The following is a 27750-nucleotide window of genomic DNA, read 5'->3' as shown; positions in this document are numbered from 1 at the left end:
GTTATGATTATGGGTTCAAAGCCGGCTCCAATGGGAGTCATAGGGGTTGGACCCTAGCTCGAATGGTTGGCCATCTCGTCGGACGACGATCTCGAGCAGCTACCGAAATAGTCCCTATCGGAGAGATCCTCTGCGTGGCTACTGACCACGCTCCTGGTCAGGACAGGGTTGGCATCAGCTCAAATGCAGGGACCTCTGAATGTCGATGGTTATATAAACGGTGGGGTCGCCGTATATCTTCTGGACTGTCTCATGTTTCTTTCCTCCCAATCGCAAACCTCATCCTTTACCTGAAACTGCCCCGTCCACCAAGAATATCTTCTAGTCGTATTCGTCTTCAAGAGCTTGCCTTGGACACTTACATTCAGCACTCAGTGTACTCATCTACCCGCAAATTTCTTAATACACACCGCGTGTAAATTCCAATGAAGCCAAAGGCCATGGCGCCGCATCCATTAGATATACTCTCTCTCGAAGAGATACGCCAAGCTCGAGATGTCGTTCTGGCTGCTCACTCCGGCGCTGTCGTCGACTTCCGGGAAATACATCTCAAGGAGCCAGCAAAGGTGGAGTTGAAAGAGTTCCTGGAACTCGAACACTCCGGTCGCCTGTCGTCAGATTCACCACGCCCCGCTCGCCTTGCACAGTGCCAGTACGACGTCATAGGCTCTGATAGGGTTCCGGAATACCACGAATCTGTCGTGGATGTGGTGCGGAAGGAGCGCGTTTCGCATGAGGTCGTTGGCAAGGAACATCACGCAATGCTCACAATGTAAGAGCGGACATTATTGCCAAAAAGACAACATGCTGACACGTGTTAGGCGTGAGTTTGAAACCCTTGTCGAAGTGTGCAAGGCTTCGCCCGAGTTTCAAAAAGCCATGGCGGAGTTCGACCTTCCTGAGGGTTTCGAAGTCATCGTAGAGCCGTGGCCGTACGGCGGTCCTGATCCTGGCACCGACAATCTTCGCTATTTCCAGGGGCTGTGCTTCGCTCAAGACACGAGGAACGGGAATGATGACTCCAACTTCTACGCCTACCCTCTACCACTTATCCCCGTCATGGATGCACAAAAGCGGGAGATTATCCGCATTGATCGTCTGGCGACGGGCGGAAAGGGTGACCCTTTAAGTGGAAAGACACACAAGAGGAACATCATCGACCATTGCCAACCGGCTGAGTACGTTCCAGAGCTTTTAGAGAACGGTGTACGGAAAGACCTGAAGCCTCTGAACGTCACACAGCCTGAGGGACCTTCCTTCCACGTGAATGGCGAATCGCTGGTTGAGTGGCAGAAGTGGCGGTTCAGGGTCTCATTCAACCCCCGAGAAGGCGCTGTCATCCATGATGTGCACTACGACGGACGAAGCGTGCTGTATAGGCTCAGCATCAGCGAGATGACCGTACCGTACGGTGACCCACGGGATCCCTTCCAGCGCAAGCAGGCCTTCGATTTTGGTGACGGCGGTGCTGGAAACTACGCGAACAATCTCTCACTCGGCTGCGACTGCTTAGGCGTCATCAAATACTTCGATGGCGTCACTATCGGCTCTGACGGAGAACCACGAGTTACCCCGAATGTCATCTGTCTCCATGAACAAGACAATGGCATTGAATGGAAGCATACAAACTGGCGAACAGGCAGAGCGGTGGTAACCCGCCGGCGCGAGCTGGTTGTTCAGTTCATCATCACCCTGGCAAACTATGAGTATATCTTTGCCTTCAAGTTCGACCAGTCTGGAGGCATCACAATAGAAACCCGGGCTACTGGAATTGTCAGTGTTGTCAACATCGACCCTGGCAAGACCAGCGATTATGGCAATGTCGTCTCTGGAGGGGTACTGGCTCAGAACCATCAACATATCTTCTGCGCGCGCATAGATCCCGCCATTGATGGCCACAACAACACCGTTTTGCATGAGGAATCACACCAAGCACCAATGGACAAGGCAACGAATCCGTTCGGAAATTACTATGAAGTTCGCAAGACAGTGATCCCAACGTCAGCCGGACTCGACGCGGCACCGGAGCACAACCGCGTTTTCAAGATTGTCAATCCGCACAAAACCAACCCAATCAGCGGGAAGCCAGTGGGCTATAAGTTCACGCCTCCAGCAACTCAGAAGCTGCTGGCCCATCCGGACTCGGTGCAGGCGAAGCGTGCCTTGTTCACCCAGCACCACGTGTGGGTCACGAAGTACAAGGATGATGAGCTCTATGCCGGCGGCAGATATACTCTGCAGAGTGAGCGCGAGGTCGACGGCGTGGCGGATGCCGCAGCGCGCAAAGATCCGGTGATGGATGAAGACGTGGTTGTCTGGAACGTGTTTGGGTTGACGCACAATCCTCGAGTTGAGGACTGGCCTGTTATGTGAGTTGCCTGCCCTTACTTTGAGCCTCACAACCTCAATTTGAAGAGTCTTTGATGGGAGTTTTAATACTGGAAAGCATGCTGACAAGTGTATAACACAGGCCTGTCGACATCTTCCAGATCAACTTGCGGCCGGCCGACTTCTTTACGGCGAATCCGTCAATCGATGTTCCGTCCAATAAGAACACGGCCTCTCAGCTAGTTACGACAAACGGGACGACAAATGGATGCTGTGACAGCTAGTGCAAGCCCTCAAAAGTGTTTGGCCAAAGATATTCCGCGTTTCCAGTCTGGATACAAGCTGTAGTATACCGAGTCCGTTGAAGGCGTTCAGTGATAAACTCTATGTGCTTGACGAGGATATTGATCAATGTCATTAAGCAGCAGCGGATCTAAGATTCCAGCAAATCACGGACTATATTCCGCTAATAATGCACTGATACAATACCTACATCTCGAGGCCAGCCTTGAGCCATGATCCCAAATAGGCAATCCGTTCGGCCCGGGATGTACCGACTCAGTCCTCCTCCCCGCATCCGCAACTCCTCTCAACCCCACACTCTGCCACATGCAGCGCTCCATCCGCCCATAACAACATGTCTCCCTACGTGTCTCTGCTCCTCTCCTACACCACTGACCTACCGCCCGACTGACCCATCACCATGTCCGGTAACACGTCCCCCACTCAATTGCTCCCGCTTCATCACCAACCATACCACTAACAAACACCTCAATCCCACCAGCCAAGCACTTCATCAACGACCCAACCCACCTTGTCCAAACCGCTCTCCACTCCATCACCCTAACCAACCCCGCCGTCGCCCTCGACGCCTCCAACAAAATCATATACCAGCGCCCCACCTCCACCTCCAACAATGGCAGCACCGTCTCGCTCATCTCCGGCGGCGGCTCCGGCCATGAACCCTCCTTCGCGTCCCTCGTCGGACCGGGCTTCCTCACCGCCTCCGTAGCCGGCACGATCTTCGCCTCGCCGTCTGCTGAGCAGGTGCGGCGCGCGATTCTGCAGCGGGTCGATGGCGCGAAGGGCGTGCTGGTTATTGTCATGAACTATACGGGGGATGTGCTGAACTTTGGCATGGGGGTTGAGAAGGCGAAAGCGGGGGGGTTGGAGACGGAGATGCTCGTTGTGGGGGATGATGTGGGCGTGGGGAGGAAGCAGGGGGGAAAGGTGGGGAGGAGAGGGATTGCGGGGACGGTGTTGGTTTTGAAGGTTGCGGGGGCGTTGGCGCAAAGTGGGTGAGTTGTGGATGCCGGGAGAAGGGAAGGTTATTTGGCTGAGAACTACAATGGCTGACTGAGGTATAGGGCGTCGCTGAAGGAAGTGTACGATGTGGCGAGATTGACGGCGGATAATATCGTCTCGATTGGTAGCTCGTTGTCCCATGTGCATGTGCCGGGTCGGTCGGTCGCGGAGCCAAGCGAGGAGGATCTCAAAGAAAACGAGGTGGAGATTGGCATGGGGATCCATAACGAAGCTGGTTCAGAACGGAAGACGATTGAACTTCCGGAGCTGGTCAAGACCATGCTAGCGTACATGCTCGATCCGTCAGACAAGGACCGCGGCTTTCTGGAGGTCTCTTCGGACGATGACACAGTCCTCCTAGTGAACAACTTAGGCGGCGTCAGTGTGCTGGAGATGGGCGGTATCACGAACGAGGTCGTAGACCAGCTCGAGAAAGACTATCAGATCAAGCCAGTCAGGATACTGTCCGGCACATACATGACGAGTCTGAACGGGCTAGGATTCAGCATCTCGCTCCTGAAGGTTAAGGATACCGGCCTCGGGTCAGGGAAGTCGATGTTAGAGCTGCTGGATGCACCGGCTGAGGTGACTGGTTGGTCAGCGGCGATACCTACAAAGACCTGGCAGGAGAAGCCCAGCGCAACGATGGACAAGGCTGGAGATACCGAAGAGGCCAAACCGAGCAATCTCCAGATAGATCCGGATCTGGCTAAGACAGCATTGACGAGCGGACTCAACCGTGTCATCGCCGCTGAATCCGACATCACCAACTACGACACCATCGTCGGAGACGGTGACTGCGGCATTGGTCTTAGGCGAGGGGCAGAATCAATCCTCAAGCTGCTGGAGAAATCAAAGGCTACAGACGACGCTGGCATCTTCCTGTACAAGATCACACAGAGCGTGGAAAACTCCATGGACGGTACCTCAGGCGCCATCTACGCCATCTTCCTCAATGCGTTGGCGCATGGCCTGCGAACACAGAGTCCGTCTTCACCCGCGCCGGTCACGGTCGAGATCTGGGCTAATGCGCTAAACTCATCGCTCGAGGCGCTGACCAATTACACACCTGCGAAGCCGGGCGACAGGACGCTCATGGACGCGCTGTATCCGTTCGTCGAAAAGCTCGCGGAGACTAAGGACGTCCATGCCGCGGCCGAGGCGGCGCAGGAGGGCGCAAAGGGCACGAAAGGAATGAAGGCCAGTCTTGGGCGGACGGTTTATGTCGGTGGAGAAGGCTGGCAGGGTGTCCCTGATCCCGGCGCACACGGGCTGGCTGAGTTTCTAATGGGCTTGAGTGAGGGGCTACGGTGATTTGCGTAGATTTGTGCGGGGATCACGTGAGCGGATTTGTGTTTGATGGAATGAGAAAGCTCGCGCGCTTGCCAATTATAGAGCTGTTTCCCATACCCTTGAGCGGCTGTTAAGCTTGATGATGTAAGGTCGCTTCGTGTCTGATTCGTGGTTAAGACCTTCCAGACTTTGCGCAATCGCTTCCCAACGCCAAACTCCGTTCCGTCTCAGCTCGGCCTATGCAAAACCTCGCGATTCTCCGTAGCCAAGCTCAACTCAGCAGAACAAGTATGACTGAGTCGCCCCGTAGAAACCTAAGCGCCAGCAGTCAGCTTCAGTGCTCCCCGGTGCGCCTTTGGTGAAAATTGCGGCCCATGACTCACATCTTGCTGATAAAGCGGTCCTTATTCATCGGCTTTCCCTTCTTCCCCGACGCCAATCTCGGCGTCTCCGTCCACATCTCCTTCACATTCTCTAGAACCATGTTGCAATGCCGATCAAACGCCTTCACGCGCGCGAGGAGTTTGCGGTTGTTGCGGCAGGAGATCAGGACTTGTGTATGCTGGCGAACCGCCGTCTGGAGGATGGAGAGAGGGCCGGACGTGAACTCATATTCCTCGAGCTGGGCGATTTCGTACTCGGTCAGCTCGTTGCGGGGCTTTTGCAGGAGCTCTCTGTGAGCTATTAGCGGATTTTCGCGACAGCAAGGGCCATACGTGACTCACTGTATCTTTACGTCCGCCATGTTGGAGCTGTGGTGTGGGGGCCTGCTGCTGCGCGATGTCACGAAGTTCTGCACGCGCGATGCGGCCGGAACGGAAAAACCAGCACGGGGCATCTTAATGGACCAACCACCGACCTCATCACGCGTTCTACTCTACGCGTTGACCGCACCCTTTCAGTTACTATCGAGAAGGCACAACTCTCTTGCGAATAGAACTTCGTGCCTTTTTCGATGGAGCGCGGAACGGGTGCGGGCGTACCGCATCGACTTCTACAAGGTTGGTAGATCTCTAGGATGAGTTGTGCTCCAAGCATGCGTTTCCTGACATCGGATAGTGAAAGTCCTCTACTCTGGCGATGGGAAGACGAATTGCCTTACCCGATTGCAGAATGCGGTCAACATGCAGACTGCTTTCATCAACGAAAGCACGGAAATCGGCCTCATGGAGCTCAGATCGTGCATTAAAGCCATCATCCAGGCAAGCCCTGAACTGCTCGCGAAGTCAGGCCAGGATTACACCGTCTACGCCCACGACTACTCTGAACACGAAGCTCCGCTTGTCGGCCAAGGCATGCTATCCTCCATCCTGGTGCCTTCTGCGGCTGCGCACCAACAAGACGTCATGATCACTGGACGGGTGTGCAAAAACTTCATCGGTTTCATGACAAACGGGATCCAGGAAACATTGGAGGTCAAGATCAAGCTCGTGCCGCTTCCCACCGACAACATACACCACCCGAACAGCTTCTCAGGGAGCTTCAACCCACACGCCTGGCACCCTCCTCCACAACAATGGGCTCCGGCTCACAGTATGTACGCTGCGTCAATGGGTGGACACAGTCTTCAACCAAGCAGAACCAGCAGCCCTACGCCTAGCATCAGGTCGACCAATGAAGCTCTACAACAAGTGACCCAAGCCACTTATTCCCGACCGGCATCACGTACGTCCATCAGAAGCGAGCGTCCTACACATGGACAGCGTGGATCGTTCGACGCTAGTTTCTCCAACCAGCAAGCCAATGAGGAGGGGCCTACTAGGAAGCGGGTCAAAGTCACCCAGGCTGATTGGACTGGGAAGACGGCGTTTGGAGTGCACTCTACTGCCGACTCCCTTCGCGTTGCTGCTAGCACTGCCGCCTCAATCCGAGGCCACCGTCCTATCGCAGTAAGACCTGGTGGTTCAATCTCGTCGGAACCACCTGCTAGGGCACCTACTCCTCGCCCCACCAATCCGGGCTTCTCACAACCTCGTGCTCAGCCTCAACTCGGAAGCTTTCTCCGACGCGGTTCAACTATGGGATCGGACGGCTTTTCGGTCCAGGCTGATGACGTCTCTAATAGCTCATTCACGACTTCCCCTGCAGATATAGACGAACTGGGTAGAGGAGAGTTTGAGACAACCTACAATTCATCACCACCGATATTCCCCATTCCTGACGACATGACGGTTCTTTCGAGTCCAGAGCTGCCGGCTCTATCTTATACCGACCAGGGTCCGTCCGATTCTGGGTACTTGAGCGACTGGCCGGCGGAGGTTGGAGACATTGGAGTTTTTCCGAGCGTCGGTGATGAGTTTCCATGGGGGGCTCCTGCGCAGCAACAGTCCACACAACCGCAGCAGTCGGACCAACAACAGAGAGTCCCCAATTACGACACGAACAGAGCTTGGGTGGAAGTCGAGCCAGGCCCTCGCGACAGGTTACCAACAAAGGTTGTGCCACCGCGACCCCATTATCGCGAACAGCGCCGGCGAGAGGCCATGGCTCAAACAGCAGCGTCTGTAGATGTGACCGAGCGAGCTAGCGGCGATTCAAGCTGGACCGCGCCGACCCCAAACGCTACGGCAGAGCATCATCCAGGACTTGCAACTTCAAGCCTCGCTCTACCGAAGGCTAACGAGAGCAATGAAAGCTTTTCGAGGTCGGCTACCTCAACATCGCAGCTTGGAATACCTGGCCTTTCCGGCGCTAATTCACCTCCACCTCCCCACCAACAAGAACGCAATCCAAACGCGCAAGGATCAGCCGGCCTTCAACCGGCGGCGGCCAAATCACCACTAGATGTGCCATCTGACGGACCTTGCCAGCCTACGCGTTCCATCTCGCGCCCGCCGCCGGGTAGCTCATCCGGAGCAAGGCGCAAACACCAAATACAGGCAACACTGAAGATGTCACTCGAAGCGGGCAAGATGCCGCCATTCTGCGGCAACTGCGGTGAAATCAAGACCGTGACGTGGCGTAAGATATACACGCGAGTAGTGGCTGGCGAGCCGCGAAAAGACCTGCTCGATTCTCAAGACCCAAAGGAACCATATCCCATTGTCGGCTTCGAGCCGGTCCGTGATGAAGTAATGGGCCATGTGACAGGCCATCGCATATACAAGAAAATCATCAGTCCCTACGAGCAGGAGCATCAGCTGTTTGAGGTCCTTCAACTTTGCAACCCCTGCGGTCTCTGGGTCCCCGCGAAGGGTGGCATGCGTCCCGAACACCTGTGGGGGCCTGTGGATGCGGACGATACGGCTGTGCGCAGGAGAGGGCGAGGCAGGGCTGGCGGGAAGCGCACCGGTGTCAATCCTCAACCTACCTCAGACATTGCCGATGTCGCAAATTCAGATTTGCCCGACGATCAACCCCAAGGAACGGTGGAAAACACAACTAAAGCTTCTTTGAAACGCCCGGCCAAGAGGCCTCGATCGTCGAGTGTGCAGCCTCAGAGGAAAGCCCAGTCGAAGAAGGCCAGAACAGCAGCGTCCTCGGCATTGAACCGAGGCATCCAATCAAGCCCGGTCGGGCGAGTGCCTGGGAGTGAGGCAAGCCCTATTGAGATCATGTCGCCGGAAAAGAACACCACACGTCTCATATTTCCCTCTCCACGGAAAGATGGCGAATTTAAATCACTAGAGGGCGCGCCGTCTGTCACTCCCAGTCCGGCTAAGTCACAGCTACCGCAAGTCACACCCTCTGCTCAACAAACCAGCAATCCCGAGCCAGACCAGAACAAGGAGAACTGTCCGCCGGCCATAAACGAACCAGACGAGATGTCGTACCTTTTCGACGAAGGACTCATCAACGTGCAAATGACACCGAAGACCACGCGGGACTACCTCGACCTGATGAAGACGCCCTCGCGCTCTCCCCTCTCGTCCCGCACCAACGGCTCATCAGGATCCAAGTCCGCCACTACAGCTCTATTCCTGCCCACTACACCATCTCGGAACGCGAAATCTCCTGCACAGGCAATGACGCCGTACACCGCGGCAATTACTCAGCTGCTCGGCAAAGCCCCGATGGCAGATTCGCCCTCGCGCAACTTCGATTTTGGATCGCTTCCGGTCGATGAGTCGGGCGCGCAGTTCGATTTGGGGAATTTTGAGTTCGATGACTTGGGCGGGCTTATGCCGACATCCCCGGCTTCGAACTTTTTTGCGCTGTATGAGGATCCGGCGACGGCGACTGGAGGGATGCTTGAAGGGCTGGAGGGCATAGGCGGGGGTGTGAAGGCGAGTGGGGAGGGTGGACAGGCTGGTGGGGAGATGGCGGGAAGGGAGTAGGGTACTGCGGTCATTGTTGATAGCGTTGGAGGGGATTTTGTGAGCGTTTTGCACTGCATTGCATAGCGGAGATACCTTGTACCATCACTTGTGGGAAGAAGCGTTGAGATGGGATACCCAGCGTCGGCATATCAGCTGCTCGCACGTAGTACAGCACTATAAGTATAAAACTATCATTGACAACAAGCTGAATGAGAGTGACGATGCGTTTCGAATTCCTTCAGACGACATTTAACTGTGAATAGAGAGTGACACGTAACAAAGCCCGAGCCAGCTCTCGGAGCAAAAATCTTCTTCATAGAGCAGGTTATGGCGAACCTGCTCAACACTATTCCCGATGAAGTGCGGCCAGAGCTCTTTGCCCGCCACTTCAGCCGCCGTTCCGTCCCTCTTGTTCCGTTCCTCCCGGCCAACGTCAGAGAGCCGATTGCCAGCGTGGAGAACAAGAGTAGAGGGATACTATCCGTGGAGGAGCACGGCAAGGTCCTTGAGGACTCAAAAAAAGCGGCGAGAGAAGAAGTGGGCTGCCAGAACTGAGGCAGACAGAGAACGCTCGCGACTAAGAACGGCAAGAAGCCGCGCTGCAGCGGCTGGGAAAGGAGTGAAGGAGCTAGAGGATGTTCCAGAGGTGTCCGAGGAGTGATCTTTCTATGCGCGGATCTTACTACTTGCTATCTATTGCTGCCACATATAGGTTCGATACGCGGCGCTATTGCGACAGAAACCAACTGACCCCTCGATTAACCAAAGCTGCAGAACTCACCACGCTTACGAAGACCATTACTGTGGCCCCTCAGCCTCCGGTCAGGCGTACACTAGACTGCCAAAGGTCGCCAGACTCCAGAATCGCTAAACTTTCCCCCCTTCACCAGGCTACCAAGATCCTTTCCGTGACCGCTCTGCCTCTGGTCCTACCTGCAATATCTTTACAAAGTTCATAAGCGTCTCCGTTTACCTGTCAACTCTACATAGCTGCATTGTTCTATTTGAGAAAGCGGCTTCGATTCGATGGTTGGCGCAGTAATTTACCAGGCCACGGTTCGGTTTTGAGTCAGCGATTGTTGTCATCCAGGTGCGTGCTCAAAGGCGCGACAATCGTTCAGTGGCGTAATCACAGCATAATAGGACGAAGCGTGACATGAATCTAGAAGATTGGTGCTGACATCGTATCAAGTCAGATTACTCGATCGACACGGTGAATTCACTCATATAATATCGCGCTTGAGCAGCTTCTTGATTCTACAGAACTAGCAAGACACTACCTGTTTAGTGAATGATCACCACGACGTCGAGCACCAACGCTGTCGATACTGGAACAAATTTTCTTAGATTTATAAAATGCAGAACCAGCGTGGGTAGCGCTTAGCTAAGGCGCAGACGTGCTACCCCCAGCCCCGCACCCCAAAGCCCCTTGAACCGAATAACTTGAGGTTTCTCATTCTTGTTGTCCTCAAAGAAGCTGGCCGTGTTCGTGTTTGTGAAGGTTCGAGCGAGGGACCTAGCGCTTCCAGTCCCGCCTTGCGGGCGCCGTAAACGATATCTACACCTTTCGTACAGCAGCCGAGGGTGCTCTTAATAAGGAGCAAAAGGCGCATCTCGATGCCTACACACCCCAAGCAATGACAGAAGAGTTAATGACCTTCATCCCCAACGAAGTCAAGGAGATTCTAGGGCAGCGCTGGTATATCGACCTCCAGAGTCTCGTCGGGTTAGAGAAGATTCCTGTTTGCAAGCCTGACACCGAGCCTGGTGTCTACCTCGGCATTGGTGTGCCGAAAGTCGAGGAGCATCTCCACCGCGGTCCTGGTGCTGAGGTCCGCGTGTTGGCACACCTTAGGTAGGTGTCACCATGTGATATCCATGACTGCCGCAAGCACTACATATCTTTCGAGCTGCTTTTCGAGCGCTGCTCAAGCTAGTTAGGAGTTAACGCAGCCTATTTGCCTGGCAAACTATTTGTCTTCGGGTGACAGCATCGATATCAAGCAGGGCAATTGATGCTAAAACCATGTGAGATTATTGTCTATGCTCGATTGCTGATTTTGTTTGAGCCGACACGGCAAAGGGGTCCTGCGCGTGTGCGTCATTAACAGGATGCTGTTCAATTAGCGGGTGACAACTGAAACGACACCCTTCATTACTATAAATCCTCCCGGAGACCAAGGCGGAGTAGTTAGGTACCTAGCTTCCGAAGCGGACCTAGAGGCAGAGAAAGAGAGTTGTGAATTCTCTTATTGTACTAGGTACCCAATCATAAGAGTGGAAAATATGACCTAGGGTATCGACGAGAGTTGCTTGAGCTGTTACGTTGTAGGTATATATATTCAAAACCCAACTTTTACCTCCAAGACAACGTGGCGTATGTTATATCAAATTCTGCAGCTTTGAATACGGCTAATCTTAATAGGGAGTGGTTAACGCGTATGACTCGAACGTATTAAATCGAAATCATATCTCTCCGGAGGCGCAAGTTCGAGTCTTGCCGTTGTCGAGCTCTTTTGTACCCATACGAAAGAGTCTTTTTTGCGTATAGCAGTATGGGGATTCATTTTTTTTCATGATATCAAGGTTATGGAAAAGTTGAAACGTCGATACCGCTGGGGGTTGAACTGATGCCTTGTGATGCGTGCGCGTACCAACGGCGCGGTCGGCGGTCGGCAATTTGGCAGCCAAGCCGCAGGACCTTGGCGGTCGTCGCAATGGACCGGAACAACCACTCGCTCCGCGCTCAGTCTCCCTTGAGCCGTTTCTCCTACAACACTAAGGTATCCGGTAAGCTGACCCATGCTCAAGCTCAGTCTTAACATTACTAGCCCTTGATGGGCTGGTTGGACGTAATCCTTGGAGAAATTCAGCTTACCTGCAAGGGCGGAGAGCAGGTATGGTAAGGTATGCCCAATCCAATACGTCCGTATACATGCAACTCTCCGGTCTCAGACGCTGTCTCAGTTCGGCGATGCGTTGGTCGACCGCAGCAACAGCACTAGTCTTGCATCTACAGCAACTGTGGAACAAAGAAAACAAGTATACATCTGCATGGACTTTTGATCTTCACCCTGCCGTTCACCAACTTCCCTAGGTAGTCTGAATTGAATCTTATCCATTTACTCTCCAGCCTTGCAATGCTCGACGATCCGCTACAGGCCCCTTCCCATGGTCCATTTCATCACCAAACAGAGCACACTTTCGCCGAGCTTGACGCTCTCTTTTCCGAGCCATCCGTCTTCAACACAGTCGACCCCTCCTTGACTCTCACAGCGCCGTCGTCAACACCCCAAAGCATTCCCAACCATGAGGCCATCTCAGATTTTGACTTTTCATACACACTGTCAGGTCCTTGCACGGCACTCCCATACCAGCACAATGCCAGTATTAGATCCGACTTTCCTTCTTCAGGCAGTCTTGGACGGCGACGCTCCCAAAGCCAGCCGCCGGAGGGAGTCACTTTCCATCGCAGCTCGGGGCAGTTCATAGGCCGGCCATCGAGCCTCAAACATCCGTTTCCGCAAGCCCAACAAGCTCCCGTGCAGTCGGGTGATTTGAGATGGCGGCAGCATCCATATCCAAGATCAGGACCGACCAAGCCTCGCTCCAGGCCACGACCGACGTCGAGGCCTGCATCTGGACGCCATACAGAGTCAACGCCAGCATTGCGACAACCGCCCATGTCTCATCCATATCAGACGCCTATGTCACCGATGCCATGTGATATGAGTCCATCAGGGTTTGTAACTTCTGCAGGTACCCCAGATGGCACCGGTTTCCAGCACAATCCGCCGGGCTTGTGGAGATCGCAAGCCCAGCATGAGCCCATGACAGCACTATTGGGCATCTCAAGCCGTCTCGACCTCTTCAAGCGGGACTTCAAAGACCTGAAGGAACTCATTCAGAGGGAATTTGCCGAATTACGGAAGCATGCGGCGAAATCGACTGAAACGTAAGCAAGCTGATAACGGTCGCATCGACTAGTGCTGGCAGCTTCGATATTGCTGGTGTCCACATCACTAACTTTTAAGCAGGCCGCCAATCAGTCCGCACACCGTCCATCATACAACAGCACCCGTAGAGGGGCCACGAGCGACAACTCCCGATACCGATATCAGACTTACTACGGAAAACGAAGGGCTGGACCTACATGCATCGACGGATCAAAAAGGATTCCAGAGCTCGGGACTTGAGTCGAACTTCGACCACGCCAACGGCCATCTTGTGACGGGCGGTGATACGCTGCTCGACTCTCTCTTCGAGCCTCTGCACTGAGCAGATTATCTCCTTTGTCGCTGCACGACTTCACCGCCAGATGGTTACTCGTCCCAATTAAAATATTTACGTAAATAGAAGCAACTTATTCACGGTCGGCAACCGACTCAATCACCAGCCGCTCATGTGTTCGCTGTACTTGCCATGGACTCAGCTCTGTCACTCCTACGCCGCTCCGTCGGCATGATTGCGTGCCATCTGTCCCGATTCACCACTCCTGGGCATCCTGCGTCGGTACGCTGGCGTGCTACCTGCCCGGATTTACCGCTCGCTCGCCTCTTCCGCCAGGCTTGACGGGACAATTTTGTTGCACGAACAAAGAACAGTGCGCCATATTTCATTTACCTTGACATTGTGGATTTCTTGTTATAGATCGGCATTATCAAAGCATTGTTTTTTCGACTCTCTTTGTTCCATGTCTGCATGCTCTCGGGCCTCCTTCTCGGCCTTCTCCAATCCCACCGCCCTTCTGCCTTGCAGCAACCACACTACACCTTGTCCGGTCCACTCTTCCATGAGCTGATCTTATTGAAACACATTATGATCCTGGAACCGCCTTCACCTGCTGGCCCATTCAAATACACACCTAGCTTAACAGCAACAGCCCGCGTCGCGTACATGGCATCCGCCACGCACATGGCATCTGCCTTCTACACACCTTACCTTGAGCCACTGGCTCAGACCGAATCACACAACTTTAAGCCTCTTGCAACCATCGCCGCCCTGGTTTTCACGGTTATCATCTGTCTTGCTAGCCTATGCTACCTGATCAGTTCCGAGCGTCAGCGCCTCAAAAGGGCCGAGGACCAGAAACAACTGATGGATGCCCGGATAGAACACATCACGTCAGCCCTCTTCGAGGAAGCAATGAAGAAGTGCGAGGCTGCCTGGAAGGAGAAAGCAGACTTGGAAAAGAGAAATGAGCAGTTGAATATCCAGCTGCGGGACACAAAGATCCTGCTGGCCGGCAAAGGAAATGGCATGCAGGGCTGGGCGGCTTTTATGGACGCTACAGGCTGCAAGAATGCAAGGGACGGGAAGATGCATTCGAGGAGGGCGAGCGCGGTTAGTATGCACAGTGTTGGGTTGGATTTTAGATTCAAGCCGCAGGTAGTCCCTTCGCTTCCAGTTCAGTAGTCAAAACTCCAGTCACTTCATCCCTTCGTAGCCTCCTGGCGGCTGCACATTCACGGGTTCCGCCAAGCCTGCGATTCGACCGTTTGTCCATCCGCCTCAGCTCTATAGGCGTTTACGGCGTTTTAACAATAAGTTCAGTTTCCATTCCTGTTATTCCTCAGTATGATTGAAAATTTTTGAAACAACCGTGCTCTCCCATTCAAAGTGGAAACTAGGCAATGCCCATGGTTGCTCAAATTGACCGATTCTGGGCCCAATCGGAACTCGCCTGCGCTTTGCATTTGTCCAACTTTGTCGTTTGCAGCACGCATGCTGCTGTATCTGAATCATGCCAGGCCAGACAACTTACGAAGCTAAGCGGTGTGTCACAGTCGAGTCTTCACACGCCTATCAGCCGAAGGCAATTCCGGCTCGTGGCTGGCTTTATACAATCGTCGATGTCGCCGCCCCTATGACGAACGCGCCTCATATTGCACCACAGCACAAGGGTAACTGAAGGATCACGTACCGTTTGGATCCCTTGTTTTCCTACCTAGGATCCAGAGTGTGGAGTTCTTTCTGCGCATGGTGCGTGAAACGCTCGCTGGCAGTGAGATATTGCCTTCGAGCCCTACGCGTCACCTTCGACCATGCGATTTGGCATAATTACATGCGAGGAGTGTACACCGTTGCATGCCAGACCACTTAGGATCACCGCCTCAAGCCGGATGAGAGGCAGTATCCTATATTAAGGAATGTGAGGGGAGGTGTGCGTAGCAATGCTGATGGGAGTCTAATCCGCACCCCCACTGTTGTAGGTAACAGTGGATTCATCGCTCAAGGGTCCACTAATGCCTACATTGCCAACTTCTTCCAAGACAATAAGAACCTCCTCCTAGTGGCTATAGTGTTCTACTTTCGCAATATGACGATTAGCGGTCGCGACATTGTAGAGATGCTAGTAGGGTTCAACTTCACCGCAGATAGATATACGCTGAAAGAAGACAACATACTCTAATGGCGTGATAACTGGCAACACAAGATCTGGAGTGAGGACTTCTTTCTGAGTTTTGTGCGTGAGGTCCATGGGACATTCTCGAGGAGCATAGCTGACAAGTCATCGGTCCGCCGCAATGTTGAGCACTACAATGCGCAGAAAGCCGCAACCGCTCCCAAGAAGACCTTCTGGCAGCACTCCTCCCGCTGGCAATAGGACACTGCCTTCGAACTCTACGCAACGCTCGAACGTGGTGTGGATCTCCGCGCCGCCTTCGACCATCCGATCTGGCATAATTACATGCGGGGTGTGTACACTATTGCATGCCAGTCCACATGGGATGACCGTCTCAAGCCGGACGAGAGAGGTAGACCAATTGGCTGCCAGTTGCAGGTCTATCGCAATATCAGGGCGGTACTAGACGCCTTCTTTCGCGATAGACCCACAGTCGATATGGTCCCGACCCTCGAAAGCCTTTCCGCGCGCACCGAGCGCGAGGTCCGCACCCCGACCCTCTCCCGCTATGCAGCATCGTAGATAGGTCTGGGCTAGGATGCAACGGCATTTCACGTAGGAATAGCACCAGGGTGGAGTTTTCTTTGTCTGTCTAGTCATTTGGTGTTACGTTTGGGGTACTCATTTCGAGGCTTCTTTCTGAATTTCAATGCGAGGGTTCAGGGAGACTTACATCTCGCTCATTGCGTCAATGCTGAAGGTAGAGCGGAACAAATAAGTTGGTGATCTTAGCTGCGGCCCATTTCTCCAGATTACACTCGAAGAGGAGATCTACTTATTGTTGCATCCTTACTAGTGCAGACGCGAACCAGTGCCACCGAAGTGAAATGATTACGGAAGAATAAATTCGAGTCATACGCCATGGGATGCTTAGACAGACATTGTATGGTACAGTTGCATACCCTTCGGCCTTCAGCTAAGTATTGTCGGTGTAATCGAGTTCGCAGTCTCTTGTTTTGACGCTTCGCTCAGTCATTAGCCTCGAGGTCTTTCTGAATCGTCAAGCTTTATTGATCCATTCCTTGGGAGGTTCCATCTCTGTTACGGAATGACCCCTTACTACTCGAGTACCCACTCCGCACTTTCATCTGCCACTCGTATCCAGCTTGGTCTACTGAATCTCAAATATGTCCGGTACTCTGAGCTTTCAATGGCGTATATGCGCAGGTCAGCAAGGCGACACACCGTTCAGTAAGACGGGCTACAATGCTACAGCCGATGTCATGCGACTCGGGGACTTCCCAAGCTGGAACATGAGCTGCAGGCTTTGTGCTTCATTGTTCAGCTTCGCTGTGTAGGACGCTGAACGCTAAATCTACAATTGCATAGTTCTGAATACAATGAGATTGTCTCCCGCGCCAGCTGTCCAACTATCACAATCCCAAGCAGCAGGTGTCTGGTATATATACCCACCTATCATCCATCCAGCTTGCTCCCCATCTGAGTCTTCTTCAGATCACTGGCGCCCTGAGAAAACTGGATTTTCTCAGAACCGACCAAACAACAAAGCATCCCCAGCCCCCAAACAGTCTACTCACTAACCAACTTACAGGAATCATGGCTCCGCACAACTGCACCAACACGACCGCGTTTTGGGTGAGTACTCTATCTGCCCCGTTGATTCAACGCGCGGAGAAAATCACAGCAGCTGAACCCTCAAAAGTAGCAGGGCGCATGTCCTTGGCGTTGTTCGTCGCTACCTTCATTCCGTTCGTGCTAGCGTTCATCGCCGTCACGCTCATTATCCTTTTCAGGCGACTTGAGAACGGTACCAGACTCTGGGACCCGCTCTGGGCGTCCCTGAAGCGGAAGCTGCAGCGCTTGTGCAGTAAGATTGGTAAGTTGAACCCCCTCCGTAAGCGTGAGACGATAACAGTTGCGCTCGAGATGCAGCCTCCGATCACTCCGGCGGCTCCGACCGTTCCGGTAGCTGCAGCCGCTCCGGTAGCTCCGCGCAGGCCAGGAGAACCTCACGTCGCGTTTGAGCAGCTTCCGACCGCTCCGCGCAGAAACGAAACACCTCATGTCGCGTTGGAGGTGCCGCGGCCAGTAGCAGCAAGGGTGGCGCCGCCGGGGCCTCCAGGAGATGCACTGCTGCCATTCGCGACACTGAGAGTGAGTGGATTGCATACGATGAAGTCAAGGACTAGAGAGTGGGTTGCGATGACGCCAGAGGAGAGGGTTGCGAACTGGGTGGCGGATTTGAATGCGGAGAGGGATTTGGAGAAGGGACGGATGGACGTGCCGTTGTGAGATGGTGTGCTTTGAGGGCCACGCATGGAGGTAGGAGGGCATAGAGAATGGGAGGGGACAGATACAGGGAGGTGAAAATGGGCGCTGGCGCTCGCCAAAAAAAACTAGAAAAAAGTTGGAGAAGCTATCGGCTCTCCTCCATAACTTTGATGCTGTTTGATTTTGTTGTTGCGTGACTGTGAATTATCTTACAGGTTTCTGCGTTCCACCAACCGCGACCCAGTAACAAGAAACTGGGATGAAAGCGTGGCACAAGTGGTGTAAAAAAGGAACTAGCCAAAGCATAACGAGAGACTGCGAAGCCGCCATCAGGTCCAACTCAGAACCATTATGGATGTCGGGAGAAACGAAGTCCCGAGACTAAAGGTGTCGTCCCAATCTTCCCAACATACCAGTCCCAGCTGCAACTCAACACCTCATGGAAAGAGCGCTACCCAAATACTCCCTTCAACCGTCCCTTCTCACTTGTCCGACCAGACTTGTAGGGCGAACCTTTGCGCTTCTTCCATTCAGGTCCACAATCAGTATCATCTTCGGTGCACGTTCGCTTGCTTGACGTCAAAATTTCTGCCCGCTCGAAATCCACTAACATGAGCCGACCGACCTCTTTGTTCCAAAGCATATTGCTGGGTTTGAGGCTGTTGTGTATCACGCCGGCTTTGTTAACCGCCTCGACTGTGCGGCGAAGTTCCCGAGTCCAGGTCGCTATGTCGTCTTTCGAGGCATTATCTGTATCCAAATCCTCTCCCGCCGAAGACAGAAACATCAAGTGAACGAGTTCTTGAGGTCCATACATGTGGTCGCACTCGTGTGCATGGATCAGATCAAGAGATCCCAGATACACCGGCAGGCAAATCCCTTGCAGCGCTCGTATGTGCTGATAGACCGTAGCTTCGTGACGGAGATAGGGTACTTTGTCGCGGGTAGTGCCTTTCGCGACAAGAGTGTATCCATGCAAATTTGGGGCGATGTACAACAGAAAGCCCGTGTCACCTTCTCTTCCTAGCCCCTCGCAGATAGCGTCTAGCGATACAGTAAGCTGCTTGTGCAAGATGTCCAGCCAGTCTTGAAGATTGAGCCGATGTTTGTGTAGGTGATCGCACGCCGTCCGCTTGCCGCAATGGAGAGACACGTTAGGACATTGCTTGTCGAGCAACTCCCCTCGGACCAGCCCTAGCAGACACTTTTGGGTGCAGAAAGGGCGGCTTATGATGTTTTCTGTAAGCGAGTCAGAGACGAGGGGACCTTCCTGCTGACGACAAGGAGTTCGAAGAGTCGTCTTTGATGAGGGATCGGGATTTCTGCTCGCGGCAACCGAATCCAGGCGGAATGTTTCGTCCATGATCTCCTTGAATGTTGTCGTGACGCGCAGTTCTTCTCTCTTAGCGGCCTTCTGTAGTGCTTCGAGACGCCGCTCTACCATCCCACCGGCCCGCCGTTCTGACTCTTGTACCTCTTCAAGTGCAAGATTTAGTTTTCCAAGTTTGCCCTGTCCAAGGAGAATATGATCGTGCACCGATTGGCGACGCATCTGTTCTTCTTCAGTGCCGGTCTGTGCTGCTTCGAGATCTGCCTTGAGGAGCCACGCCGCCTTGCTGAAGTCCGATTGTGCTCCTACAAGCAGTCGTTGTTGTTCTTTGACGGTCCGTTGTGATTCTCCAAGGCGTCGCTGTGCTTCGTCATTGCACCGTTGGGATTCTCCAAGGCGCCGTTGTGCTTCGCCAAGGCCCCATTCCGATGCCTCCATACGCAACTTTGCATCCTTAATGAACCGTCGTGATTCTTCGGTGAGGCCTTTCGGACATGTTCCCACTTCGTCGATGCACTGAGGGCTCGGCTCACATTCCTCAATCCGCTCCTCAGAGTCTCCCATGGTGACGATGTTGACGGGCTGGGCGGCAAATAAAGAATCGGAGTGATTGCTTTCGATACGTTGGAAGCGTCTCATGCGGCTGTGAGGCGTAAGGAAGCGTTAGTCCAGCTGGAGTTGGAGAGAGAAGTGCAGTCAGCTTCACCATTGAGAATATATTGGTTACTCGAGCAACGTTCTACGTACTGCTGCCTAGCCAGTGAGTTGAATTGAACGTATCTTACGGGAAATTACGCACTGCAAACGGAGGACGCCTCTATGCCGGTCTTGAGTGAAAGGATGCAAGATAAGGCACTCAATGGCTTTGATGGCTTGGAACTGACAGCTTCTAGAAGCATCGTACAGAGTTGACTTCAGATAGGAAGGCCAATCAATGCAGAGCACTTGACGGCGGCTCCTAAATGCCGTTTCATGCAGTGAGAGAATGATGAATGCTTGAAGTAACGAACGCTGCCCGACTAATCGAAATGACGATGTTGGCGTTCACGATCGAGCAGACGGATGGTGCCGTACCAGCGCTCTCGACTTCCCATATCAAGCCGAGAAACTTGGAGATGCGACAGGTGTCATGATTGATATTGAAGTTGGTCCCAGATCTTCGAAGCCACATCAACGAGCGTGTCCAACCTGATCCGAGCGCGTCCTGTTCACCAGTTCCTGTGCCAAACCTTAGATTCAAGGCCGCATCACCTCGGCATCGTTCCTTCCGCGTTGAACAGATACCTGGAGATGGCCAAAGTATCGAGCAAATACCTGGTGACTCATAGAGATTTACCCTCCATCTGGACATTGAAGGCTCTGTTCCGCCTAGACTTGAGTTTGGCAACTACGTTCCCGAGGTGTTAGAAAGCTTGACAATTCTGATGACGACAAGCACTACCGTGGTCAATATGATTCCTTTCCCTGTGACTGGCAATGCGATGCAGTTCGCAACTGCGTAATTTTAACAATGAAGACGATCATCACGCGGCCAGGTATGTTGTCCTGACGACCGGTCTCGCTGGCTTTGGAGCGCTGACAAGCGACCTGCATCGCCCTTACAAAGAGGCCCTCACCGTCTCGAGTTCGCTGAGGTTATGAGGACTCGAGAAAGTGACCGCCGCATCACATTCCTTAGCGTGATGATCAAGCGCCGCCCAGACGTGCATCCGGCTTAGTCAGGTCCCTTATGGAGGGGCACTTCAAGTCCAATGCGGGGTGATGTCAAGCCGGCCAGCTGCACCGACAGGCATGTGCTGGATCCTGTCGCAGCCACAACCAATTGATAATGACAGAGTCGCTATCAGTCAGCGTTTAGACACTCTCAACTGCATGATGAAGGCGCGAGGGGCGCTGGCAGAGTCGGTGGATCGGATCAGTCGACGGCGGCTCGGAGTTTAACTCTCGCGCCTTTGCGAGCTGCGATGGGCCGGCCCTGCAGCAAGACGACGGTTTAAAGGCCCTGATGCGCCGCCAGGAGAACGCGTAACCGCTCCTCCTAGCTCACCTCCTCTGTCATCGTCCTGTTAGCTCGGCATTCGAGAGATACCGGCGCCGTACAAACATTCCCAACCGCACATACCCCAAAACACCGTCGTCCCCAAAATGGCACCCAGCATCCCCAAGACCTGCAAAGCGGTCGTCCTCGAGAAAGCCGGCGCCCCATGGGCGATCAAAGAAGTCCCGGTCGAGCAGCCAAAGGCCGGTGAAGTGCTGATCAAGGTCCATGCGTGCGGTGTCTGCCACTCGGACTGTGCGGTGCAGGAGGGCCAATTTCCTGGGTGAGTGCAAATCGCAAGTAGCGCCTAGTCAAAATAGAAGGTAACACATCGGTAGGATCCCATATCCGATCGTGCCTGGCCATGAAATGATCGGCACCGTTGTCGCAGTAGGAGAAGGCGAGAAGAGGTGGAAGGAGGGCGATAGAGTTGGCGGACCATGGCACGGTGGACACGACGGGACGTGCAAGGCTTGCAACCGCGGCTTGTTCCAGATGTGCAGCAACGAAGCCATCAACGGCGTGACAAGGAACGGTGGATGTAGGTCACGACGCGGCGCTTCAGAGCGTTGGGCCAGATGCTGACAATGTCCTCGCAGATTCCGAATACTGCACTCTTCGCTCCGAAGCAACTGTCAGCATCCCGTCCGATGTTGATCCCGCCGACTACGCACCACTCCTCTGCGCAGGCGTAACCGTCTTCAACGGTATCCGCAAGATGGGCATTGTTCAGGGCGATACCGTTGCGGTGCAGGGTCTTGGTGGCCTCGGCCATCTTGCGATCCAGTATGCGCGCCGCATGGGATACCGCACTGTCGCCTTGTCGAGCAGTGGCGCTAAGAAAGATTTTGCGATGCAACTCGGCGCAACTGACTACGTCGACGGCAGCAAAGAGGACACTGCAGAGGCACTCCAGAAGATGGGGGGTGCGGCGCTGGTCGTCGTCACCGCGCCCAATCCGAAGATCATTGGTCCTTTGGTAAACGCTTGCGCTCCTGGTGGAAAGGTGCTCGTTCTGTCACGTAAGTGCTCTTCCTCTTTTTCAAGCTTGGATCCGTGTCATCACTGAAGCGGGTCTGACACTCTGCTACAGCTGTTGGTGAAGTCTCGGTGAACACCATTCCGATGATAATGAAGGGCATATCGGTGCACGGCTGGCCTTCTGGACACGCGCTCGATAGCGAAGAGGCGATCTCGTTTGCCCAGCACCAAGATGTCAAGTGCATGGTGGAGAAATTCCCGCTGGACAAAGTCGAGGACGCCGTAGAGCGGATGCTGTCTGGAGGCGTGAGGTTCCGCAGTGTGCTTGTTATGGAATGAGGCGGGTGAACGCATGCGAGCGTTCTGGGTCGGTTAACTAGGTATCATGTTTCGTAGCGGACTGTTGTCTAGGACAACCAGCGGTCACATAGTCCTTGCCTAGGTAATGATGAACGGACAAGCTCTCGAGGGTTGAGATACGCGTAAACCCTTCTATTTTAAAAATTACGTTGTACTCGCAATTGCCAGATGAGTAGATGGAGCCTGAAGTCAAACTCCTGATCTCGTTTCAGCGTCATCAGCAAGCGCCGAGTCGCACAAAACGCCCATCTCACAGAGGCATCGACACCCAGGAGACAAGCTCGCCGGGGATGCGCTGCCGGAACACAGGGGGCTGGTTTTGAGCCAATGGGCGGCTCGCGGGACGATCCAACGTCAGCAGCGTTTCATGATCCCAGCCCTGCGACGTGAAGCTGCAGCCAGCCTTTCAAGCTAACGAACCCCGTCGTGCCTCATCGTGCACCATCTCCATTCCTCGCCGAGGCCGAGCATGGGCGCGAGATGCGACCGAATGGGGAGCCGGAGCTGGCACTGTCGTTGCCGCGAGCATATCTCCATTGAAGCCGTAACCGCGAGGCTGATACAGTAGTCTAGAGCAGCAGCACAAGCGCTTGTTGCTGTCTACAACGCCAGAAGGGCATTCTCCTCCCAACTCTCCGCTGCAAACGTGTGATCTCTGCCTCTCCTGTGCTCTCCTCTCCCTGCGGGCCTGGTGCCGTTCCCTTCGTTGTCGCTGCGTCGCGCCCCAGCTGGTGCTGTGCTTTCCCCTCACTTTTTGTTTCCTCGTGTCTCCTCGCCTTCGCTATCTCCTTGCGTGACCACCGCAGGCGCGGGCTGCTGCCGGCCGTTGAGAAGAGAGCGTGCGCTGCTGCTGCTGCAAGGCGCATACGGTCGCTGACATCAGACGAGAGGGGGGTTGGGGTCGTTGTTGTTGGCCTTGCGACTATCAAGACACGGAAGGAGCCCTTTGCCGCAATTACACAACCCTCGCTCTCTCTCTCGCACGTCACTTACTGTCGCTACACCGATTTCTTCTCTCGCAATAAGAGTTCCGCTATCGCTATCCTTCACACTGTGCCTCGAGCGCGCAACTCGCCGGTATCACCTCCACTCGCTTTCCGACCAGCCATCCAACATCCACAACAATGCGACTCACCTACCCGACCGCCCTCCTCCCCAGCCTTTCAACCGCGGTATCCCTCTCCGACTTCTCCCCGCGCAACACCAACCTCACCCCCGGATGCGCCTCCGTCTACACACAACAAATCACCGCCTGCACCCCGACCGACTTCCACGACCTCTCCGTCTCAATCTGCAGCACGCGTTGCCTCGCCGGCGTGCTAGCAATCGAATCGCTCGTCCAGACCGCCTGCGCAGACGACGACGTAGAGGCCGACACGATCATCGGCCTCTTCCTCGCCGGGCTGGGGATCCGGACCGTGTGTCCGCAGACGAAGCGCCTTGTCGGCACGCCGCCTGCAGCCACGATCTCGCACTCGGTCCCGGGTTACCCCGGCCCCACGATCGGCTCGAGCACGCTGCGCCTGTCTGAGGTGACGAGCTCGGCGACGGGGCTGCTGGTCGAGACCTCGCCGTCGCCGGTGCGGACGCGGAGTAGCACGGCCTCCTCCAGTCCGTCCTCATCGGAAGAATCCATCACGACGTCCGCAGCGCCGACGAGCACGGCGGCTCCAACCACGACGGCCGCGCTGGTGGACACCGGTATCGCATCTGGAGTCCGACCGACGGCCGCGAGTAGCAGTAGTGCGGAGGCGAGGCAGACCGGCGGGGGCGGCGGGGGCAGTTTGCTTGATGTCGGTCAGAACGGGGCAGCGGGCCGCAGTCGAGGGATGGGGATGTGGGTGTGGGGAGTTTCGTTCGCTGCGCTGGGATGGGTGCTTGGTGGGGGGATGGTGTGAGAACTGGAGAGGCAGGATGGAGATGCTGTGAGGAGTGGCGAGACAGGAGTGGAAGGCGTGCGCAGTAGTCGTCTTTGACTGACCATCAATCGCATGCGGGCGGCACTTTTGTATCTTTGCGTGCATTTGGGAGGCGTTTTTTTGGGCCGGTTCTGAGCGCCGTACCAGCAGCGCTGAGTCAACGGGTTGATACGAGTAATGAGATGGGTAGTGCGAAGGGCAGAGACGGAGTAGGCGTCGAAGGCGGTTCATGTGGGGCTTGTGCAGAAAGTAATAACACAAAAGCAGCAGCGTTGGGCCGGTTTGGTTTCACTTCTGGATGCTAGGTGCGTGATGCCATCTCTCCCGCTCTCCGAGGTGGGTCAGAACTCAACCTCATGCTCACCATGCGGGGCAGGGGCGGGAAACGACAACATACTGCTCTGATGACCGGATTGTCGATCCGTAGTGATATCCCTGACTTCGCGTCGTTATTCAAATCTAACTAGAAGCAAACGACCATCGGGCCGTTTAGTAGAGATGAGATATACGCACCGCTACGAGATATACTCGTCAAATCAAATAAACCCACGCCTTTTCGACAGAGCCATCGCAGCACAGATACCTACAATGAAACGTGGGAGGGGTATGTAAAGGGAAGTAGTGGATAGAGATGCAAAGTGAGCCGACTAGATGTGAGAGACTTTGCGAGATGCGTGGAGAATATCACTTGGATAGAGGGAAGACGATCACAGTATCGCGGACAGAGAGTCATGACACGCAGCGGAGATGCAGACAACCCCATTGCAAGATTGCCAGCCTATGAAAGACATGACGGAGGCTCGTGAGCGAGCGAGCTGTAACAAAGACCCAAGCCACTGCACCAGACGTGGCTACGAACAACCTAGCAGACACCGCCCGTACCACCAGACTGACAAATTATCCAAAGTGTGCGAAAAGGCTCATGGCCAGCGACTGTGACAGAAACTGCAGCGATCCCACTATGTGAAGCACGTGGTGTCTAGCCCTGGTACCCGCCATAGCCATTGTTGCCATAGGCAGCTGGCTGCGGCTGACCCCACTGACCACCCTGCGGCTGACCACGGCCGTAGCCACCAGCGCTCTGAGGCATCTGCTGGTACGGCTGAGCCATGCCGGGACCGCCGTAGCCGCCTTGTTGCTGGGCGTAGGGCTGAACGCCTTGGGGTGGGCCTAGATAGATGTGTGAGTCCAATGCGAGCCGATTGCAGTGGCTAAGATGTACACACCTTGGGGAGACATCGGGCCTGGGCCACCGTACTGCGGGAAGTATGCGCTGGGAGTAGGTGGATAGCCGGAGTTGGGGCCCTGAGCCGGAGAGAACTGCTGTTGCTGGTCATACTGGCCCGTAGGAGGACGATCTTTGCCCCACTAACAGAAGATTAGCACGTGATCGGAGGCAGACCAAGGTTAATACGCACGCTGCACTTGAGAGGGCGGCCGTTCACTTGATACTGATTCAAGCTGCAAATGGCCATAGCAGCGTGCTGATGGGTGTCCATCTTGATGAATGCGAACCCGCGGTCGGACTGGAAACGGGTCTCAACAACGTAACCAAAGTTCGAGAACAGCGGTACAAGATCAGACTGAGTTGTGTATGGCGTGAGGTTGCCGACGTAACAGGTTGTCTGCCACTCTGGCGTCTGCTGGACGATCATCTCGTAGCTTTGAACGCCGTTGGTCGGGAAATGGTGGTGTCCGAATGGCGTCGCTGGCGACATGCCCATCTGAGCCATAGCCTGTTGTTGGGAGACCGACGGCTGACCCTTCTGGTTGGCCCAGTTGCAGCGGATTGCGCGGGAGCCGAGCCACTCTCCATCCATAGAGCTCAGAGCCTTCTGGGCGTCGTCTTTGTCGCGGAACGCCACGAACCCATACCCGCGGGAGCGGCCGGTCTTCATATCCCACATGACGCGGGCTTCAGAGACTTGGCCAAAAGCAGAGAAGGCTTGCAGGAGAACCTCATCATTGACTTCGTTTGAGAGATCGCCGACAAAGATGTGGAAATGGTTAGATGTATCCTCCTTGGTGGCATTGTTAGACTGGTACGCCCAGTTGACGCGAATTTCCTGCGCATCGTGAGCGTCCGCGTGGAAGTAGGACGAAAGAGCAAACTTACGGATTGGTGGACGCGTCTGCCGTTGAGAGTCTGCATTGCTCGCTCAGCAGCACCTGGATCGTCGTACTCGACGAAGCCGTAGTTGAACCCTTTCGACTGGAACTTGAATAGTTTTGTTAGCTTGTCGCTGCCCAAGGGGAGAGGAAGTGGCGAGTGAAAGATCGAGTGAACGCGTCGACCGCAAAGTGTAGCAAGAAACTGCGCGCAGCCGCACATGACCCGCGCGCGTCTTTCCGGGCGACAGTCGCAGAGCCACTGACGCGACAGAACGCGTCGCTTGAGACATGAGAGCAAACGGACGGCAGGATGGGGCGGGTGTAAGTAGTTCAGGTGCTTGGCAAAACACTCGAGAGGGTGTAAAGAGATTGGACGGACACTATCTTGACCTACATTCTTATCAGGAATAATCTTGACATTTTGAACGTGGCCAGTGGTTTCAAAAATCTGACGCAGAACGTCCTCGGTGACCCGCGGGTCCAATCCACCAACATATAAAGCCCGCTTGTTCGGCTCAGGGGCTGCGCGGCGGACGAAGCCGCCGGCGCTGGACGGCGACATGCCACCGCCCGACATGGGCGAACCGACGGCGGTAGGGATCGGGTTGGTGTTCTGAGGGATGATCATCGGTGCGAGCGGCGGAGGCGGCATGTGCGAAGTGCCGTTGCCCTGAGTATTGCCATCATAGCCGGGGGCGCCAGCAGAGGCCATGGGAGGGGCGCCTGAGTCAGACATGTAGCTACAGCGGCCTTCTTTGTCTCACGGCTGAATGAAGACGTCGATGTTATCGGGTACGGAGACAGCGACGGGTGAAGCTGTGAACGGTGGAGCCGGAGTCGAGTACTCGCTAGCGACGAAACAGGCTTCGGGAAGGGCCAGGCAATACTCGTACAGAAGAACTACAGCGCCAAGAACGTGGAGAAAGCTGATGACCGAATAGTGGTGTCGTGATGAAGAGCAGCTCGTGGTGCGATAGATGGGAAGTATATCGCGTGTTGAGTCCAAGCGCACAAGAACGGTGGCCGGTGTAGGGAAAAACTGGCGTATGAAGGACACAACTCCACACAAGTCGGAAACGGGAGGGAAACCGAGGCCAAGGAAATCAAGGAAAAGAGAAGAAAGCGGAAAGCTCGACTGGGAGCGAAGCCAGGGCGAGTTGCCTTCGATGGACGCTTGGTGCCGGGTA

The 27750-nt window shown here is 54.6% G+C and overlaps 12 protein-coding genes across 12 annotated transcripts; 9 read left to right on the top strand and 3 right to left on the bottom strand.

The window, feature by feature from the left end:
* Window positions 1-440: 440 nt before the first annotated feature.
* On the top strand, window positions 441-2373 carry W97_03363 (copper amine oxidase 1; the record flags this gene model as incomplete). The annotated part of the gene is made up of 2 exons (XM_007781260.1): window positions 441-772; window positions 822-2373. The coding sequence occupies 2 exons, from the start codon at window positions 441-443 to the stop codon at window positions 2371-2373; spliced, it is 1884 nt and encodes a 627-aa protein (XP_007779450.1).
* A 658-nt stretch (window positions 2374-3031) lies between these two features.
* W97_03362 (dihydroxyacetone kinase) lies at window positions 3032-4947 on the top strand (the record flags this gene model as incomplete). Its single annotated transcript, XM_007781259.1, has 3 exons — window positions 3032-3038; window positions 3113-3626; window positions 3696-4947. 3 exons carry the CDS (start codon window positions 3032-3034, stop codon window positions 4945-4947), a joined length of 1773 nt encoding a protein of 590 aa, XP_007779449.1.
* A 250-nt stretch (window positions 4948-5197) lies between these two features.
* W97_03361 (small nuclear ribonucleoprotein Sm D2) lies at window positions 5198-5671 on the bottom strand (the record flags this gene model as incomplete). Its single annotated transcript, XM_007781258.1, has 3 exons — window positions 5198-5240; window positions 5310-5600; window positions 5652-5671. The coding sequence occupies 3 exons, from the start codon at window positions 5669-5671 to the stop codon at window positions 5198-5200; spliced, it is 354 nt and encodes a 117-aa protein (XP_007779448.1).
* Window positions 5672-6050: 379 nt separating this feature from the next.
* W97_03360 (uncharacterized protein) lies at window positions 6051-9203 on the top strand (the record flags this gene model as incomplete). The annotated part of the gene is made up of 1 exon (XM_007781257.1): window positions 6051-9203. The coding sequence occupies one exon, from the start codon at window positions 6051-6053 to the stop codon at window positions 9201-9203; it is 3153 nt and encodes a 1050-aa protein (XP_007779447.1).
* A 1619-nt stretch (window positions 9204-10822) lies between these two features.
* W97_03359 (uncharacterized protein) lies at window positions 10823-11044 on the top strand (the record flags this gene model as incomplete). Its single annotated transcript, XM_007781256.1, has 1 exon — window positions 10823-11044. One exon carries the CDS (start codon window positions 10823-10825, stop codon window positions 11042-11044), a length of 222 nt encoding a protein of 73 aa, XP_007779446.1.
* Window positions 11045-13015: 1971 nt separating this feature from the next.
* On the top strand, window positions 13016-13463 carry W97_03358 (uncharacterized protein; the record flags this gene model as incomplete). Its single annotated transcript, XM_007781255.1, has 2 exons — window positions 13016-13140; window positions 13223-13463. 2 exons carry the CDS (start codon window positions 13016-13018, stop codon window positions 13461-13463), a joined length of 366 nt encoding a protein of 121 aa, XP_007779445.1.
* A 636-nt stretch (window positions 13464-14099) lies between these two features.
* W97_03357 (uncharacterized protein) lies at window positions 14100-14600 on the top strand (the record flags this gene model as incomplete). The annotated part of the gene is made up of 1 exon (XM_007781254.1): window positions 14100-14600. The coding sequence occupies one exon, from the start codon at window positions 14100-14102 to the stop codon at window positions 14598-14600; it is 501 nt and encodes a 166-aa protein (XP_007779444.1).
* A 2548-nt stretch (window positions 14601-17148) lies between these two features.
* On the top strand, window positions 17149-17844 carry W97_03356 (uncharacterized protein; the record flags this gene model as incomplete). Its single annotated transcript, XM_007781253.1, has 1 exon — window positions 17149-17844. The coding sequence occupies one exon, from the start codon at window positions 17149-17151 to the stop codon at window positions 17842-17844; it is 696 nt and encodes a 231-aa protein (XP_007779443.1).
* A 430-nt stretch (window positions 17845-18274) lies between these two features.
* Window positions 18275-19717, bottom strand: W97_03355 (uncharacterized protein; the record flags this gene model as incomplete). The annotated part of the gene is made up of 1 exon (XM_007781252.1): window positions 18275-19717. One exon carries the CDS (start codon window positions 19715-19717, stop codon window positions 18275-18277), a length of 1443 nt encoding a protein of 480 aa, XP_007779442.1.
* A 1581-nt stretch (window positions 19718-21298) lies between these two features.
* W97_03354 (uncharacterized protein) lies at window positions 21299-22511 on the top strand (the record flags this gene model as incomplete). The annotated part of the gene is made up of 4 exons (XM_007781251.1): window positions 21299-21474; window positions 21530-21732; window positions 21791-22213; window positions 22285-22511. 4 exons carry the CDS (start codon window positions 21299-21301, stop codon window positions 22509-22511), a joined length of 1029 nt encoding a protein of 342 aa, XP_007779441.1.
* A 1145-nt stretch (window positions 22512-23656) lies between these two features.
* On the top strand, window positions 23657-24430 carry W97_03353 (uncharacterized protein; the record flags this gene model as incomplete). The annotated part of the gene is made up of 1 exon (XM_007781250.1): window positions 23657-24430. The coding sequence occupies one exon, from the start codon at window positions 23657-23659 to the stop codon at window positions 24428-24430; it is 774 nt and encodes a 257-aa protein (XP_007779440.1).
* A 1000-nt stretch (window positions 24431-25430) lies between these two features.
* Window positions 25431-27299, bottom strand: W97_03352 (uncharacterized protein; the record flags this gene model as incomplete). Its single annotated transcript, XM_007781249.1, has 5 exons — window positions 25431-25621; window positions 25678-25819; window positions 25870-26517; window positions 26568-26663; window positions 26958-27299. The coding sequence occupies 5 exons, from the start codon at window positions 27297-27299 to the stop codon at window positions 25431-25433; spliced, it is 1419 nt and encodes a 472-aa protein (XP_007779439.1).
* Window positions 27300-27750: the final 451 nt, after the last annotated feature.

This window comes from Coniosporium apollinis (genome assembly GCF_000281105.1).
Source record: "Coniosporium apollinis CBS 100218 chromosome Unknown supercont1.13, whole genome shotgun sequence".
NCBI lineage: Eukaryota > Fungi > Ascomycota > Dothideomycetes > Coniosporium > Coniosporium apollinis.
The sequence above is the reverse complement of the archived record's forward strand: the minus strand, read 5'-3'. Positions and strand labels throughout refer to the sequence as shown.